Source organism: Xyrauchen texanus, chromosome 19, assembly GCF_025860055.1.
Source record: "Xyrauchen texanus isolate HMW12.3.18 chromosome 19, RBS_HiC_50CHRs, whole genome shotgun sequence".
In the NCBI taxonomy this organism is placed as follows: Eukaryota; Metazoa; Chordata; class Actinopteri; order Cypriniformes; family Catostomidae; genus Xyrauchen; species Xyrauchen texanus.
In genome coordinates, this window is record NC_068294.1 from 16,904,961 (window position 1) to 16,922,916 (window position 17,956).

At 42.5% G+C, this 17,956-nt stretch overlaps 1 protein-coding gene across 1 annotated transcript; it reads right to left on the reverse strand.

The window, feature by feature from the left end:
- Positions 1–16,812: 16,812 nt before the first annotated feature.
- On the reverse strand, positions 16,813–17,649 carry LOC127659783 (uncharacterized protein C14orf93 homolog). Its single transcript, XM_052149739.1, has 3 exons — positions 17,453–17,649; positions 17,237–17,355; positions 16,813–17,109 (listed from the first exon to the last, which is right to left on the reverse strand). Exons 1-3 carry the CDS (start codon positions 17,499–17,501, stop codon positions 16,813–16,815), a joined length of 465 nt encoding a protein of 154 aa, XP_052005699.1. The 5' UTR covers positions 17,502–17,649.
- Between the last annotated feature and the right edge of the window lie 307 nt (positions 17,650–17,956).

A 17,956-nucleotide genomic window follows, 5' to 3' on the forward strand; every position in this document is an offset into this window, starting at 1 on the left:
TGCCTTTTCTGTTGTTGCCCCGAACTCTGGAACAGTCTCCCCTTTCACATGAGGTCTGCTCCTTCTCTAGTTATTTTAAAATATTCTCTCTATAATCTTGCTGATTATAAATTGTATTTTAATTTTTTTATATAGCACTTAACTGTTAATCAGAAGGTCGCTGGTTTGATCCCCACAGCCACCACCATTGTTTTCTTGAGCAAGGCACTTAACTCCAGGTTGCTCCAGATCTACATTATAATTTGAAAAAATTTCAGAACTTCTTAAACAACATTTTATGAGTTCTCCTAAAAAAATCATCCATGTGCAGCAATGACAGCTTTGCAGTTTGTTAAGATTCTCAGGTGAAATTTTACCCCACGCCTCCTGAAGCACTTGCCATATATGTGGCTGTATTGTCGGCACTTCTCACATCTTACAGTTTTACTGATCCCACAAAAGCTCAATGGGGTTAAGATCCATTACACTCTTTTCCAATAATAGTGGGCAAAGTTTCGTTGCCCACTATAACCATTTCTTTTTGTTTTTCTGTTTCAAAAGTGGCTTTTTCTTTGCAATTCTTCCCATTAGGCCTGCACCCCCAAGTCTTCTCTTTACTGTTGTACATGAAACTGGTGTTGAGCAGGTAGAATTCAATGAAGCTGTCAGCTGAGGACATGTGAGGCATCTATATCCAAACTAGAGACTCTGATGTACTTATCCTCTTGTTTAGTTGTATCTGGGCCTTACAAGTCTCTTTCTGTCCTTGTTAGAGCCAGTTGTACTTTTTGTCTTTGAAGAATGTATGAAATGTTCAGGTTCTTTTTTTTGTGTCAATCATTGTATAGCCTTCCTTCATTTACATTTATGCATTTGGCAGACGCTTTTATCCAAAGTGACTTACAGTGCACTTATTACAGGAACAATCACCCCGGAGCAACCTGGATTTAAGTGACTTGCTCAAGGACACAATGGTGGTGGCCATGGGGCTCGAACCATTGACCTTCTGATTAACAGATATGTGTTTTAGCCCACTACACCACCAACTGACAAGTTTCTAGAGAAAGCTGTTTCTTTTTTGCCATTTTTGGCATAATATTGACCCAAAGACATGCCAGTTAATTGCATACTGTGGCAACACAAAAACAAAACACAAAGACAATGTTAAGCTTCATCTAATGATCTAAATAGCTTTCAACTGTTTTTGATATAATTTATTATTATAAAGTTATTTTGTAATAACAAATTAACAATTTAGCATGATTGATTACTCAAGGATAAGCTGCTGGAGTGATGGCAACTGGAAAAGGTCCTGTCTAGATTTGATCATAAATTTCCTTTTTTCAAATAGTTATGATGTTTTTTTACATCAGTAATGTCCTGACCATACTTTGTGATCAGTTGAATGCGACTTTGGTGAATTAAAGTACCATTTTTTTCCAAACCAGCAAAATCTGTATATTATTCCAAACATTTGTCCGCCAGTTTGTGTGTGTGTGTGTGTGTGTGTATGTCTGATATATATATATATATATATATATATATATATATATATGTAACACAGTTAAAGGATGGGCAAGGAGGAGGTGAGAACCGGCTTGTCAATATAAATAATATTTAATTAAACTCAAAACAAAAACACACAAACATAAACACACACATGACAGACATGCCCGTAATTCCCTCTCTCTCTAACCATCGTCACCGGCCGCCTTTATCCCTCGCGCGCCTCATCAGGCCGATTGGGGACCGGGCGCGATATACCGACTTAGCCCCGCCCCCCTCCGCTCCACAATATATTACATTTTTTATTATTATTATTTATAAAAAAAATAATTCTTTATTAGGAGTCAAGCCCCGAAGGGGTGAAAGATCCCTATTGTTTTTGTTAGTTTTCTTATTAGGGGTCAAGCCCCAAAGGGGTGAAAGACCCCTATTGTTTTCGTTCGTTTTCTTATTAGGGGTCAAGCCCCGAAAGGTCGAAAGACGCCTTTTTAAGATGTCTTTCCGCCTCTGTGTAGTTCCCGGATGTGGTCGATTTCTCTCCACTTCTGACGGTCATAAAAGCTGCCTCGCGTACCTGGGCTGCGATCACACGCAGGCAGCATTTTATGAATGGTTCATGCTCTCAGTACGAGAACATAGCCATGGCAACATTGTAGTCTCAGCTTTCTTTCTTCACGAAAGAAAGCCACTTCAGCTTCCCCCCGCGTCGATCCTTCTTCATACAGGATTGAGAACGACCCTGCTGGCGACTAAGGCGATTTGGGGATGATGGTAAATTCCCACGAACCACCTGCCCCCCGGCATGCTTGCGTCCGTCTGAGCTCGGGATGAGTGCGGCTTGCATCGCGGCCAGCCTAAATTCTCCCTTGAGCCCCCGAAATTGGATGACAACACCGCTGCTGCATAGGAGAGCGTCACAGCGGTGTCTGATGCTGATGACTCCTCTGGGCTGCCACCTTCGGGCCTGCTCGCCCAGTCTGAGGCTGACGCGTGGATTGCAGCTTTCCCGGGCCGCCGTCTTCCGTCCCCCCCTCACGGCTACTCAATCGGTTCCTCGGATCAGGGCCTCGCTCATACCCCCCCTCCCAGTTCCTTTCTTCCCGGAAGTGCATGACGAGCTGACGCGGTCGTGGAGGGCACCTTTTACTGATTAGGTATGCATGGCTCCCAAGGAAGACCCCTTGTGTCACTTCATTCGACACAACATCTCATTCCCTCCCTCAGGGAATGGAGGTTATGACAGTAACCATGAGTCTATGGTAGCCCATAGAACCGCTTGCGGGAAAGTTATGAAATCTGGCACACAGATAGAGGACAGTCTGATCTTTTACCACAGTGAATTTGCTGTCTCTACCTCAAACCCTCTAGCGCCACCAACTGCCCAAATTTGCACTCACATTTATGTTAATAACTTTTAAACCTTGAGTCCTAGAAACAAAATTATTTTTCTTCTGATTCCTTGGCTCAAGACGATTCAGTTGTAACCTATGATGTCATTTTTCATCATGAATATATCTCAAATTTTCAATCTATTTCCTACTTTTTCGATCTCATCCTAGGCCGTTTGTCCAATTTGCACAAAAATTGGCTTGCATCATCTAAAGGCACTAACGACAAAATGCAATTCGCTTTAGTATATTCATACCAAATTTCTTATTTTTCATTGTCACCATGACTTGAGGGTGCCTGCTGAGTTTTGGAACAGTGCCACCTAGTGGTCATGAGATATGAAAAAAGCTCATTTTTGCTTATAACTTCGGAACAGTTTGTCATAAAATCATACAATTTTCATTAGATTCAGTGGGGTATAGCGAGTCGAACAGTATTAAAAATTCCTATGTCAGCCATTTTGGAAATGCTGTATTATACGAACTCCTCCTAGACTGTTCGTCCGATTTGCACGATAATTGGCCTGCATCATCTAGAGTCACTCACAACAAAATCAAATTCACAGAATTGAGATAAACCATACTGTCTTCGAATGGCGCTTCAACAAATTTGACGAAGAATGCGCAAAATTTAACTTGAGGCTGTATCTCTGCAACACTTGAGGTTTTGGGACAAAACTTGGTATGTGTCATCCCCATTAGGCCCTGAGGTTAGCTGCAGCATTTTGGCACATTGCCCCCTCAGGAGATAGAAAAATGGCTATTTTGACATGCAACTGTTGAACGCTTTCCTGCATGATAACCATCATGCCCAAATACTACCTGAGCAGTTTCAGAACAGCGCCACACACTGGACAAAATTCTAAGAAGTAGCTATTTTTTGCTATTTTTATAACAAATGTTTTTTTTATGATTGAAGTTTACTTTTTCTAACTCCTCATACACTGTTCATTGGACTCTAACGAAAAACATGCCACAAAGCTTCTTTTGCTGCTCATGTTGCTGATAATTGGCTTGACACTGGTATTGCTGCTTGCATCTATATGGATTATTATTTTTGTTCTTTCTTTCCCCCCATCTGATTATCTTGTTTTATTGGGTTGTAGAGCACTTTGGATCAACTTCTTTTGCTTTAAAAATACATTTATACCTGACTTGACTCACCAGTATTGGGGTAAGTTCTCACAACTTGTCAACGTGTTTAATGAACTGTTTCTTTTTAGATGGGCAATAAATGAAAATCCAAAAAATTTGCAATAACAATTTTTCTGTAGCCAAGACTTTAAGATATGACTTTCAAAAATAAACCTACCCTGGGAAATATTCCCTGGAGTAAAAAATGTGATAACTAGCCCCAGTCTACCCTAAACATATGGTGATCAGCAGTCATTCCATTTTAATAGGCTACTGGAAATGTAATAATATTCCATACTAAAAATGTTTTATGTTATTATTTATCAATAAACCAACTGTTTTCAAAAATCAGAATGAGACTCATTACATGAACTGGCCTTTTACATTCATTATGAGCTGTGAACTAAACATGTAATATCCACAGATTAAATAAACATTTCTATGGGTTCTTAGAATATCACAGTTTTCAGTTTCTTTCTTTAGAAACTAATACAAAAATATCTTAAAAGCACATGGAAAAAAAATAATAATATATGTATGTTTTTTTAAAGTTTTTTTAATCATTCAATAGTATTTAATTATTATTTCAAATGAATCTATGCCATACCTATTCATTTTAATATAACTATATTAATTTAACTATAACCACAAGTCGAAGTTGCTGTTCCAGGATGAGTGATATATCTGCTTCAATGAGAGCGCAGCTGTCAGCCTCTCCTTACCTGCGCAGGTGATAGTAAATTGGTGTAAATAGCATGGTTGTTGCTTCAGAAATGTATCAAGCATCTCGTATGCGCTGTTCCATCTGTTTGTTCTGCGAGTAGATCACACTACCCCATCACAAATGCTGTGATGGATTTCAAACCCTAATCAAAAATATTTAAATGATTGCTTATCTGCTGTTTTTCCCCCATTCTGTGCAAAATCAGTGCAATAACGAGCAAGAGCTCATCTTTCATGTTGTCTGTTGGCATGTTATCATGAATAAATGCTCTCATTGCTATGTGCTTGTGTTTGCGGAAAAAAAATTAGGGATCGTAGTTTCATTTGAACACGAATGGTCATGTGTTTGATACACCTAGTCTGAAAACAGTTTTGTTTATGTGCTTGATGTCTTTGTTTCTATCTCTGTCTCTGGCACGAAACTGCGCATCCGCAGTTTAAATTGAACTCAGAAATTATTCAGATTTGTTTGAGAATCAATTCAGACTCTTTGGAGAAAGAATCACTATGGATTGCTGAATTTGTATTAGCTGCAATACATTTATATAAAAGACTCACTTCTTCTTATATCATGTTTTGTTTAATTGGAAAAAAAAATTATTTTCAGGATGTATCATTGCATTTCATTGCAACACCAAATTATGGAATGTAAAATGTTCCACTCTTCTAAAATAGTGCAATCTTCTTGTACATTCATCACATATACAGTATGTGCAACCTTGAGTTACACTCTGTTTGAATTAGAGCATGTTCGTCATTTATTATCTTCTGTCTCTTTCACTCTACATCAACAAGATGGCATGTTCTCTTTTTTGAGCACCATACAATGCAAAATGACAACCTTGTCCTTGTCCTACCTTTGAATCTTTTGTATTTTTATTGGATGTGTGCATTATGCGTGAATCTCAAAAAGAGACATAAGACCCAGGTGTGGGCTGATATGTGTCCATTTTAGCGGAAAGGGGAGAGATTATTATGAGAAACCTCTGCCTGCCTATTGAGGTCTCCATCTATTAACCCAAGAGTGCTAAAAGCTGGACATCACATGGACAGCATACACTGAGGTGGATGAAGGACTGCCCTCTGGTTGTCAGGTTACTGATTGTGCTTTTACCTAGGTGCTTTGACTGGAGTGAGGGAGAGAAAGCAGAGAAAAAACACCGGTTCACGACTCTGTGTGCAACAAGATCTAAAGAGCTGCAAAGGATGAAAGTAAGGATTTCTGGTATAAACAAGGTTGGGTAGTAACAAAATATATGTAAATGGAATACGCAGGTCCGAAGCTGGCCAAATTGATGCCCTACGCAGAGTTCCAGGTGGACGGGGGTTCACGTGATATGAGCGTAAAGCAATCGACAGACCGGGGTGGAGGGGGGGTTGTTCAAGTGATTTGAGCGTGAAGCAATCATCTGTGTCCCGCAACTGCTTTCAGGTCTTTGAATAACGTATAACGTGCGAGTAAGGGCAGCCGGTGGACTTTCTGGTGCCCTCCTAGGGTAAGATGGTGCCCCCCTACTGCGTAGTCTGCTTACAGGGAGCAACGGTACTGGGAATACGTATTTAAAATACAAAATATAAGTAAATGTATTCCACTACAGTTACAATTTAAATAATTGGTATTTAGAATACAGTTACATTCAAAAAGTATTTTGATTACTGAACAGATTACTTTGCATTGATTGTAATTTGTTTCATTCAATATTTAGTCATAAAAATGATGTGATCCAAAGTACATTTGAATAGTGGTGAAACAATTTCTTATGATGTGTTACATTCATACGAGCAGACAGAGAAGTAAGTTTGAAGTAAATTTGGAGCAGAAGAAATAGAAATAAACCTGCTATTTTAATTGTCAGCTTTACGCTAAACTAAAATGCTATTTCTAGCCACTTTACATGCACATGTTACCAGGCAGGATATTTTTTATCAAGAAAATTAATGTTAGATCATAATTTCTTTTTTCTAGCAAGACCTTTGATATTAGGGCAAAAATCGTATTCTTGATAATTATTATTTTTATTTTCTGTAAAAATATCAAAAAAATCCTTAAAACAAGATCAATTTGATCAATATTGTTTTAAAACAACACTGCATAAGATATTTAGGTTTTTCATAGAATGTATTTTTAACATGTGTATTTTGTCTTGCTGTACAGGCAGAGTTTTATAGTCAAAACAAGTGAAAAAATCTACCAGTGCTGAAGAAGTAATCCAAAGTATTTAGAATATGTTACTGGCCTTGAGTAATCTAATGGAATACGTTACAAATTACATTTTACAGCATGTATTCTGTAATCTGTAGTGGAATACATTTCAAACGTAATCCTCCCAACCTTGTGTATAAAGCACAATCTGTGTAGATGTACTGGTAAAGGCTGTATACAATCAGAAACAAGAAGCATAAGTGGGTTTGTGCTCCAGAAGTGTTTCAGCCCTGTTGGAACAATATGATAACACAAAAAGTCGGCAAGCTGTTTCTGAAAGTTCCATTACCCTAGGATCGGCAACAGTATGCTGACTCCCTGACATGCCGACTCCTTGACATGCCCTATCTCCCATCAGACATATTTGGAATGGCTCAACAACAATCATTTTCCATCGTGGCTCGACTGGTAGCATGTTGCATCAGTTGCATGGGAGACAACAGTTCAATCCCAATCAAACAAGGAAGTAATCATGTTTGTACAAACAATCACGAGCATGATAAGAGGGTGCATTTGTGTACCTAACATTGCATTTTGTCTCTACCAATGTTTAAGTTTAGATTTGGGTTTTGGTTGGGGGTAGATTAAATAAAATAAGCATTTCTCTTCATTGTTTTACACCCTGTTCAGCTGAAAACAATTATTTTTACAACAGGCTTCTGGCAAACTCTCCTGGATATAAATGGATGTCACACTTGTTTAAATGCTCTGAAACACTTACCGCTTTAGCCTCCTGAGGCAGTGTTTTCAAATTCGGTCAACGTATACCAATTTCGGCTAAAGAAAAAGTTGGCTAGTTGAAAACATCAGCAACACCAACATGAAATGTGCTGCTGTCCAGGGTGGTTTATGCTTCTTTGGAGCTGATTTAGCTGGTGAAATAGCATAACCAAGATGATTATCAGCAACGCTTAGTTGGTGAAGTCAGTCAACATGGGCATGGCTTCACATTTTAGCTTGGGGGTCCAGACACCCACTGAGGTTGTTGATATGTTTTAGTAAAAGTCAAATCAGTGCGATTTCAACTTAATTTTAAGTTAATCATGTTTCATTGACAAATTGCGTAATCCCCACTGTCTATGTCCATGTTGGTCAACCAGCATGCTCTTTCTGTTGATGCTGGTTTACTTATAATTCACATTTAGATGGAAAATATGCCACTTTTTCTTTATTTTTGTGACTGAGGACTGTACTCTAACGTTTAGAAGCATTTTATAAATGGCAGAGAAGCAACAACTGTTATAAAGTACATTAGATTATGGCAAGCAATAAAGAACTTCAAAAGGCTCCATCAGTAGATGCACAAGTAGACAGTTTTCCCATGCATCTTGTGTTTCAAACATAGCAAGGTCGATAAAAGAAATTACTGAACTTAATGCTGCTTACTGAACCTACAAATTGTAAGAGAGATCAATAGCTATCAGTTGACTTCTAGTTATTCCCAGTTATGGTTTATTTATGGAGGTGTCTAATTTAGTCTTGGTCTCAACAATATGTAAATGAAAAACTATCTTCACCTAAAGCACTGGAAATAGTTAACATAGCAGTAGCAAATGTTTGGTGCACAGTAAATAGCTAAATAGTAATGCACATGTTCCAATTGGTGTCTGCGTACATCTAACCATCCTTCTCAGCTTTTCAGAATAATAATAGTTCCAACCTTAGACAGAACGCACACGGACATCCCTATTTTTTATTTGCTGACCATCTGATCCATATTGCACACAAAACTTCAATTTCTTGATCTGGCAAGATCTAATTTGATTGACTGACTTTACTCAACTTCTAGGAGTAATACCACATAGGATGTTATATAAGTTTGTCTTAAAACAAAGTAGTGTTTATAAGTTTATCTTAAAACAAAATAGTGTTTACAAGGTATCAGGTTGATGGAGATCCTTTTGGAGATTAAATAATAATATACAAAAATTAGCATAAAAGTCAGTGGCATAAATATCTTTGAAAAGATATTCAAAGCTTTGTTTCTGTAGAGACTATATTGTAATTTTCACACACACACACACACACACACACACACACATGTTGTGTTTCCATGTTTTATGGGGACTTTCCATAGACATAATGGTTTTTATACTGTATAAACGTTATATTCTAACCCCTAAACCTAACCCTACCCCTAAACCTAACCCTCACAGAAAACTTTCTGCATTTTTACATTTTCAAAAAACATAATTTAGTATGATTTATAAGCTGTTTTCCTCATGGGGACCGACAAAATGTCCCCACAAGGTCAAAAATTCCGGGTTTTACTATCCTTATGGGGACATTTGGTCCCCACAAAGTGATAAATACACGCTCACACACACACACACACACACACACACACACACACACACACACACACACACACAAACAAAACATAATTTGGTCACCTCAAATATCTCTTCCTGTCAAAGTCAGTTCTTAGACAGAATAAGCTTTTGCTGGATATGTGAGACTAAGGCAAAAAAGGAGTGTGTTCACATTTCATAATATTCACTATTCCAGACATTTTTACAGTAATCCATTTTACTGTTTAGAGATGGTAGGCATTCCAATTTATTTTTTGTTGAAAGCTAGCACACGTAACTCTGTGAGTGGGAAGAAGGAAATATTGCTCTTCAGGTCACAGTGAAATTTTTTTGAAGGCATGAGGTGCTCTTTTAACCTCTCTTTGCTGTATAATGTTAATCTTGCTGAATAGCCTCTAAATTGATGGCTGCTGCCTGGGCAGCGATCACACCAAGGCAGCATTTGTGGATGATTCAAGTTCTCAGAACGAGAACCATACCATGGCAACGTTGCGGTCGTGGGTTTCCTTCTTAAAGTGGAACGCCACTCCCCCACTCCTTCTTCCCACGGGATTGAGGACGACCCGGCTGGCGATGGAGACGATTTGGGGATGGCAGCAGGCTCGGTTTGTACAGGTAGATCCCCACTAACCACCCGCTCCGACTTCCGTCCCGAGCCCCCGAGCTGGATAACGAGTTCACCGCTGCATCGGAGAGCGTTCCGGCATCTGATGCGGAAGACTCGGTTGAACTGCCACCTTCGGTCAGCTTGCCCAGTCTGAGGCTGATGCCCAGATGGCTGACATGCTTGCTGGGCCGCCATCAGAGTGGGGTTGGACTGGAACCCACCGTCCTCCCCACAGCCTTCAAAGCTAGATGACTGGTTCCTCGTGTCTGGGCGTCACTCACAGCCACTCACCCCCCATCCCCCCCGGTTATTTTCTTCCCGGAGGTGCATTATGAGCTGAAGAGGTCGTGGAGGGCACATTTCACTGCCCACATCCGACGTCCTCACTCATCCACTCTCACTACCCTCGATGGTGGAGCGGCCCAATGGTACATGGAGGTCACCCAGGTGGACAAAGCAGTTGTGATCAACCTTTTTCCCGAGAACGCAGCCACCTGGCGAGATTGCCCAGTGCTCCCTTCCAAGGCCTGTAGGATGATGTCATTAACTGACCTCCAAGTGATGACTGCAAGTTCACCAGGCCAAGGCACTCAAAGGTCTGCGCTTGTGTAGTCATGACCCCGATGTGTTGCAGGAACTGCGCTCAGTAACCGACCTCACCCTCAGGGCCCTGAAAGTCACAGTGCAGACACTCGGGCAGGTGATGGCCACCCTCGTGGTCCAGGAACGTCATCTTTGGCTGAAACTGGTCGAGATGCGGGATGTGGAAAAAGCATGCTTCCTCAACACTCCCAGTTCGGTCTCTTTGGCGACACATTGGAGGACTTCACCCAGCAGTTCTCAGCGGTGAAGAAACAGACAGAGGCCATTTCTCACATCATGCCCTGCCGCTCCACCACAGCCCCAGTGTCGAGTGCCCCATAGGAAGCGCACTCCCCCCGTCTCCCAAATGTCCTTGAGGTCCCGGAAGGCTCCCAAGCATTCCTGAAACAGACGACCCAGGGAACGAGACGTTTGCTCCGGAGCTGGTAGATAGATCACTTCATCCCCCGGTGGAGAGCTGGGAGGAGAAACCTCAGTTCAGTTTATTTCCTTTGCCGCACCCCCTTCGGGCTGTGGTACCAACCGCTGCAAAGCCTCGCCAGGTACATCAAAAACTATCGTCCCCTTAGTGCCCCTCGCATGCAGCTTGGACGCATAGCTTTCACTTCCCAACCCGTCGCGCTGGTTAGCCAGGACCATCCGACTCGGCTATGTGATTCAGTTCACCAGGCCTCCTTCCCCCTTTCGCCGGCGTCCGCTTTACCTCGGTGCACGGTAAAGACGCCAACACCCTGCGTGCGGAGATCGTGATCCTTTTACTCAAAGTCGCGATAGACCCTGTCCCTCCAGCCGAGATGAAGAAGGGTTTCTACAGCCCTTACCTCATCATACACATAAAAGGTGGTGGCTTACGTCCAATCTTGGACTTCAACCAGTTTTCTACCAGGCCTTGCACAAACTCCTGTTCAAAATGCTCATGCAAAGACACATTCTAACTTGCTTCCGGCTTCAAGATTAGTTTGCAGCGGTAGATCTGAAGGACGCATAGTTCCATGTCTCAATCTTGCCTCTACACAACCCTTTCTAAGGTTTGCGTTCGACAGCCAGGCGTATAAGTATAAGGTCGGCATGTCCCTGTCACCTCACTTCTTCATGAAGGTCACAGAGGCAGCCCTTGCCCCGCTAAAGGAAGTGGGCATCCGCATACTCAACTACCTCGATGACTGGCACATCCTGGCCCACTCTCGAGAGTTACTATGCGCCCACAGGGTCCAGGTGCTCAGGCACCTCAGCCATCCAGGCACCTTCAGGTCAACTGGGAAAAGAGCAAGCTCTTTTTTCGGCATGAGTTAGACTCAGTATCAATGACAGCGCACCTCACCAATGAGCGTGGGCAGTCAGTGCTGAAATGCCTCACCTTGTTCAAGCCGGGCACGGCGGTTCCTCGAAAACAATTCCAGAGTCTCCTGCATATGGAGGGCATACAGAGGGCATATGGCATCCTTCGCTGTGGTCGCGCCACTGGGGTTGAGGCATACGAGACCGCTTCAGCACTGGCTTCAGACTCGAGTCCCAAGATGGGCATGGCACCACGGCACACACCGCATGTTCATCATCCCCGCCTGCGGCCAGACTTTCACCCATGGACAGACCTCTGTTTTCTATGGACAGGAGTCCCCCTGCAGCAGGTGTCCCGAGGCGTTCTGATCAACACAGACATCTCCAAAATGAGTTGGGGTGTGCAATGGGCACGCAGCTGCTGGCTCCTGGAAAGGGCCCCTGCTGCATTGGCACATCAACTGCCTAGAGTTGATGCCTGCTGGCTGTATTCCTTGCCCTGCTGAGTTCGGGGCAAGCATGTATTGATCCACTCAGAAATTACCGTGACGGTAGCGTACATAAATTATCAAGGCAGCGTGAGCTCTCGTCATATGTCACAACTCGCCCGCCATCTCCTCCTTTGGAGCCAGCAGCGACTCAGGCACCCACTCAAATCCCAGGCAACCTTAACACGGCAGTGGACAAACTGTCATGACAAGGTACGCTCAGCGGAGTGTGGAGGCTCCACCCCCAGGTGGTCCAGCTGATTTGGGAATGGTTCGGCTAAGCACAGATAGACCTGTTCGCTTCCCAGGAGACCTACCAGTGCCCGCTCCGGCACTCCCTAATGGAGGCTCCCCTCGGGACAGACGCGCTGGCACACAGCTGGCCCCGGGGCTGCGCAAGTATGTATTTCCCCCAGTAAGCCTTCTTGCACGGGTGCTGTGCAAAGTCAGGGATGACGAGGAACAAGTCACTCTGGTTGCCCCCTACTGGCCCACACGGACTTGGTTCTCGGATCTCGTGCTCCTCGCGAAAGCCCCTTCCTGGCGAATTCCCCTGAGGAAGGACCTTCTTTCTCAGGGACGGGGCACACTCTGGAATCTGCACCCAGACTTCTGGAACCTCCACTTCTGGCCACTGGACGGGTTGCGGAAGATCTAAGTGGCCAAGCCTGTTCCCCTCCTGGCATCTCTCAGTGGTCCTCTCGGGCCACTGTGGATATACATTCCCACATGTGGCCTGAAAACACATGTGACGTATCTCACTGCTCTTTACCTCCCCCCAGCCTGGGCAGGTGGTGGTCTCCGCGGGGTCTTTTCCCCGTGAAAGAATAGGAGTTGGAAAGGAATGCCTTCCCCGATGCATGTGATAGCATTACCAAAAGCTTGGACTACTACAAAAAAAAAAGCAGAATTATTTTATCCGACCAGCCTCCCACCGAAAGTTTTCATTCCAGGGAAGGGAAAACACAACTGCCTACATTCAAAAGGATAAGAGAAAATGCCTCTTCTGGAATCTACTTGCTGTACTAACTGCCACAGACTTTTACAAAGGATAGCAGTTCTTGAAACAAAGTTATTTACAGGACTCACCAGCATATAGCATATAGTGCTCCTCGACAGGCCATACTGAGTGTAGAGAAACAAGCCGATCGACTTACAAATCGATGGCAAAAACAGGGAGCGAGACCAAAAGGCACTCGAGACATCAGATTGTCACGAGCATCTCATATTGCCGCAGTAGCATCCTCTACCCCAGATACGGCTCTGACAAGGATTGCAAACACTGGTTTCCTACCACCGCCTATACATCTTGAGATCAGATTTGAAGTTTTAATGAATGAGGAATCCCCAAACGTGATGAATGTGATCGAACACAGACTGAATCAGCCAGTAGCTAACACTGATGCCAACAGGCACTCAAGGTCGAGCAGACAGCGGCATTCAGCTCAGAGCGCAGCCGGGCCCAGGACTCTGATAGTGGGTGACTCCATAATCAGAAACATTAGCAGCAGGGATACAACCACATGCTGCCTTCCACAAGCAACAACCTCGGATGTAAACAGGGAACTTCAGAACATTCTGATGAAACATAAGACTGCAAATTGATGACTCATCATTCATGTGGGGAAGAATGATATTCATAAAGAGCAGTCAGAACTCCTTAAGAAGGATTTCAATGAACTTTTTGAAACACTTAAAAGACCAAACATTCATCAGTGGACCACTTCCAGCAAGATGAACAAACAGGTTTTCACGGTTGCTTGGGCTTAATACATGGCTGCAAAAACCTGCAATATAAAAGGAGTTAACTTCATTGACAACTTCAATCTTTTCTGGAGTCAGAGGCAACTGTTTCGACAGGATGGCCACCACCCAAACAAACTTGGTTCAAGAGTGCTAAAGGACAATATCTACTTCTCCCTCAATCATCCTTCTGCAGTGTGTGCCAATCCACTCAATCTGAATGGCACACACACACCTGGACACAGTATGAATGACCACAGGACTTCACTTCAGCACCTGAATGGACATGCAGTTGACAAATCACACAAGGACAATGATAACACCACTCAGCCACAACAATTTCTGCTCATGGACACAATCTCATCTGAGCCCTGCCCACAAAGTTCACCACAGACAGACTGTGACATATTAGAACTGCTCCAAGATTCAGCACCCAAGGACGACTTTCTGGAAAACAACCAGGGAAACCAGGACAGCATATTACAGCCTCCGATATCACCAGAGCAACAGCCCCTCTCACCAGACACGTTATCCCTCTCTCCAGCATCTCCACATCTGTGCTTCTCAGAGAAAATGGAAGAACTGGTGTATGCTGGAACCAAACTATCCCACTCTTTTGCTGCAAGCCCCCAGATATCAAGCAAAAAACGTCAGGCGCCTCAACCACCTGCGGGCCCAGCTCACCCTCCCCCTCCTCCTCTGAGAGCTCTTCAACCTCTGCCACAACGGCAGGGCTCACACCCTCCTCCATCTGCTCGAGGTGAACCAAAAACAACTGATACCAGCTCTCAGTGATATGTGTCGGGTCCCCGCTATGATAACAGTAACTTTCTCAAATGTTTACAAAACAAGCGGGAACCCAGTGTGCCTGTATCTTTCTCTATTGCTGTTCGATTACATCATAGAAAGTCTAAGGCATCCAAAAGCCATTCAGCAAACCCATCTAATCTGGTGCCTATTACACACCAAACTAAGATTGCTGTGGGGACAAAAACTGTTAAGTTAGCACTTTTAAACATCCGCTCACTTAAAAATAAATCACTTCTAGTCAATGACTTAATAAGCACATACAACTTGGATTTTATGTTTCTAAATTAAACTTGGCTAGAAGACAGCTGTAGTGCAACAGTCCTTAATGAAACATCCCCTCCTAACTTTACTTATTTGAGTGTCTGCAGAGAAGGTAGAAGAGGTGGGGGTTTAGCTGTTCTTTTTAAAGATGTCTATCAATGTAAGCAAATATCATTTGGGAATTACCAATCTTTCGAATATCTGGGTAGTGTGTTAAAAGGTGCTCCACCCATTTTACTTATCATTATTTACAGGCCTCCAAAATACTCTCCAGCCTTTGCTGAGGACTATATAGAACTGTTATCAACAATTACCTCAGAGTTTGACTGTTTTGCCATTGCTGGAGACTTTAACATTCACATAGATAATGCTGAAACCAATATGACAAAAGAAATCATAACTGTTTTAAAAACTTTTGATCTGACTCAGCATGTACATGGACCCACACACAATCATGGACACACTCTAGATTTACTTATCAGTAAGGGTCTAAACATTTCATCGATTGTTATTAAGGACGTAGCACTGTCTGATCATTTCTGTATTTTCTTTGATATATTGATCTCTCCTGCCATTGAAGCTAGATCTGTGTCTGTCAAGAAGAGATGCTTAAATGAGAACACTAGTGTACTATTTATGAAGGCTATATCTTTAACACCAAGTATATCTGCTGACTCTGTTGATTTTCTCCTTGATTCTTTTAACTCAAAAGTTAAAAGTGTAATTGATGATATTACTCCTGTGAAAGTCAGGAAGAAGAGTGACAGACAAAAAGCACCTTGGAGAAACTCAACAGCAGTGCAAAATATGAAAAGACAATGCAGAAAAGCAGAGCGCATGTGGCGGAAGACAAAACTTGTAGTCCATTATAACATCTACAAAGACAGCATCCATGCTTTTAATATGGAACTAGGCAAAGCTAGACAGACTTTCTTCTCGAATATTATAAACAGCAACACACGCACTCTTTTTGCGACTGTAGAGAGACTGACAAACCCCCCAAGCCAGATTCCCAGTGAAATGCTCTCAGACAGCAAGTGCAGCGAGTTTGCTTCTTTCTTCTCTGAAAAAATCAATAATATCAGAAAGGTGATCAGCACATCCTTGAGTTGTGCTGGGGTCAGAAAAATCAAACCACAACCTGAGAAAGTAGTTACCACTGCATGAAAAGTGGGATTTTCGTCCCCGTAAACGGCCGGAAATCTCCATAATTTTCGTCAGTTAACGACAATTTACAGCATGTGAACGTCTGTGCCACATATTGACGGAAACGAACCATGATGTATGTGGAGAGCTCGCGGGAGGTGCGAATGGCTCTAATTAGCATATGAATAGCAGCGCCGCGCGCCTTGCCAGAGAATGGCTTGAATTTCCTCACTCGGTATTGGTTGAACCACTACATTTAAACAAGAAAAATCACTCGTGATTGGTTGGCAGCTCTGTTACTATTGGTCACCCTGCCTCATTATAAATTTAAACCCCAAAATTATAATAATAATTATATATGTAAATTATTTATATACAAATATATATATTATAAATTATTTATATATAAATAAATTCATATCATATGCTATTATGTTGTATATTCATATTGTTATACTATGGACAACATCATTATTACCATCAAGGACATGAATGAATTTGAGGAAAATAAATTGCCAGGGACATGCTGTTTATTCAAAGAAAGAGCTTTATTTGCACAAACACACAAACTATACAAACATATGAGATCTGCCCACACAACAAATTGGAAGCTCACGAGAAGCCCAAAATCCTACAGCACCATGAAGTGTCTGTTTTCAGCTTCGGAGCTGTAGGTAATTCGGTCCGAATGTGGTCCATTTTGCAGACGTCTGTGGTGCGTTGCCCTGTATTTTGGCATCGCCTCTAATCTAGACTGCAGTGTGGCACAGAGTTCTGTGAGCTCCTGGCTGTGAAAAGACGGTCGCACAATCCATCCAGACACCCTGCCAACGATGCCGTCTTCCTCATCCGACATTAGGTCTATGGTAGCGCACTTCCAAAGGCCCACCTCATCCTCAGCCAGCACACTCTGTCTCGCTTCTAGCAGCTGTGAAAACAACCAATAAAGACAATCAGTACTGCGCGATGCACTGCGTATGGACACAACACATCTATTAATGCACTTGCAAAATAGTCACATTGACCAAAAACATATCTAATCAAATAAATCTTACCCTCTTTCTTCTCGCTCGACTCCGAGCTGAACTCTTCACAGCTTCCGCCTGCGATGCAAGATCTGGTTGTTTGTACCTGAAGCTCCTGCGCACGGTCTCGTAATATGTTTTACAGGCAGCTGGAAAACGATTAAATGAGAGAAAAATGAATAAAAAAAACAATGCAAGTCACAGTAAAATTAAACAATAAAGGAGAAAATATTAAAAGTTACTTACACACAATGTCGTCATTATCAGCATCATGTAAATCTGGACTTGCAGACATAGCTCCGAGCAAATATGAGGTCACGGCCTCGTTATGAGGTGAGGTTAGTCTGAGAAAACAAAATGTACGGTTAAGATCGGTATTAACGGATCTATTTCCTTATTCAGGAGAATGAAAGTATATGTTTTAATCTTTCCCTTGCTCCGGTTCGTAGCGCCTACAATTTGTCTCGGAGTTGTGAAGACGGCGTACTGCTTCCTGAAAATGACAAGACCAAAAAATACACTTTTATAAAGCAACTTACACTTATTCTTTTACAAGGATAAGTTACTTTTAGCTTGTGCTGCTTCTAGGATACTTTACCCACTGGGCAATGTGACGTCAGAGTGACGTCTTTTCCATGTCATTTTTGGACGTCCAAATTCAGTCCATTGATGGGGTTGTTTTGTAACGCCAGGCAACGTCTTTTTTCGACGTCTACCGGACGTCTAATGTTGACATCGGTGGGACCTCCG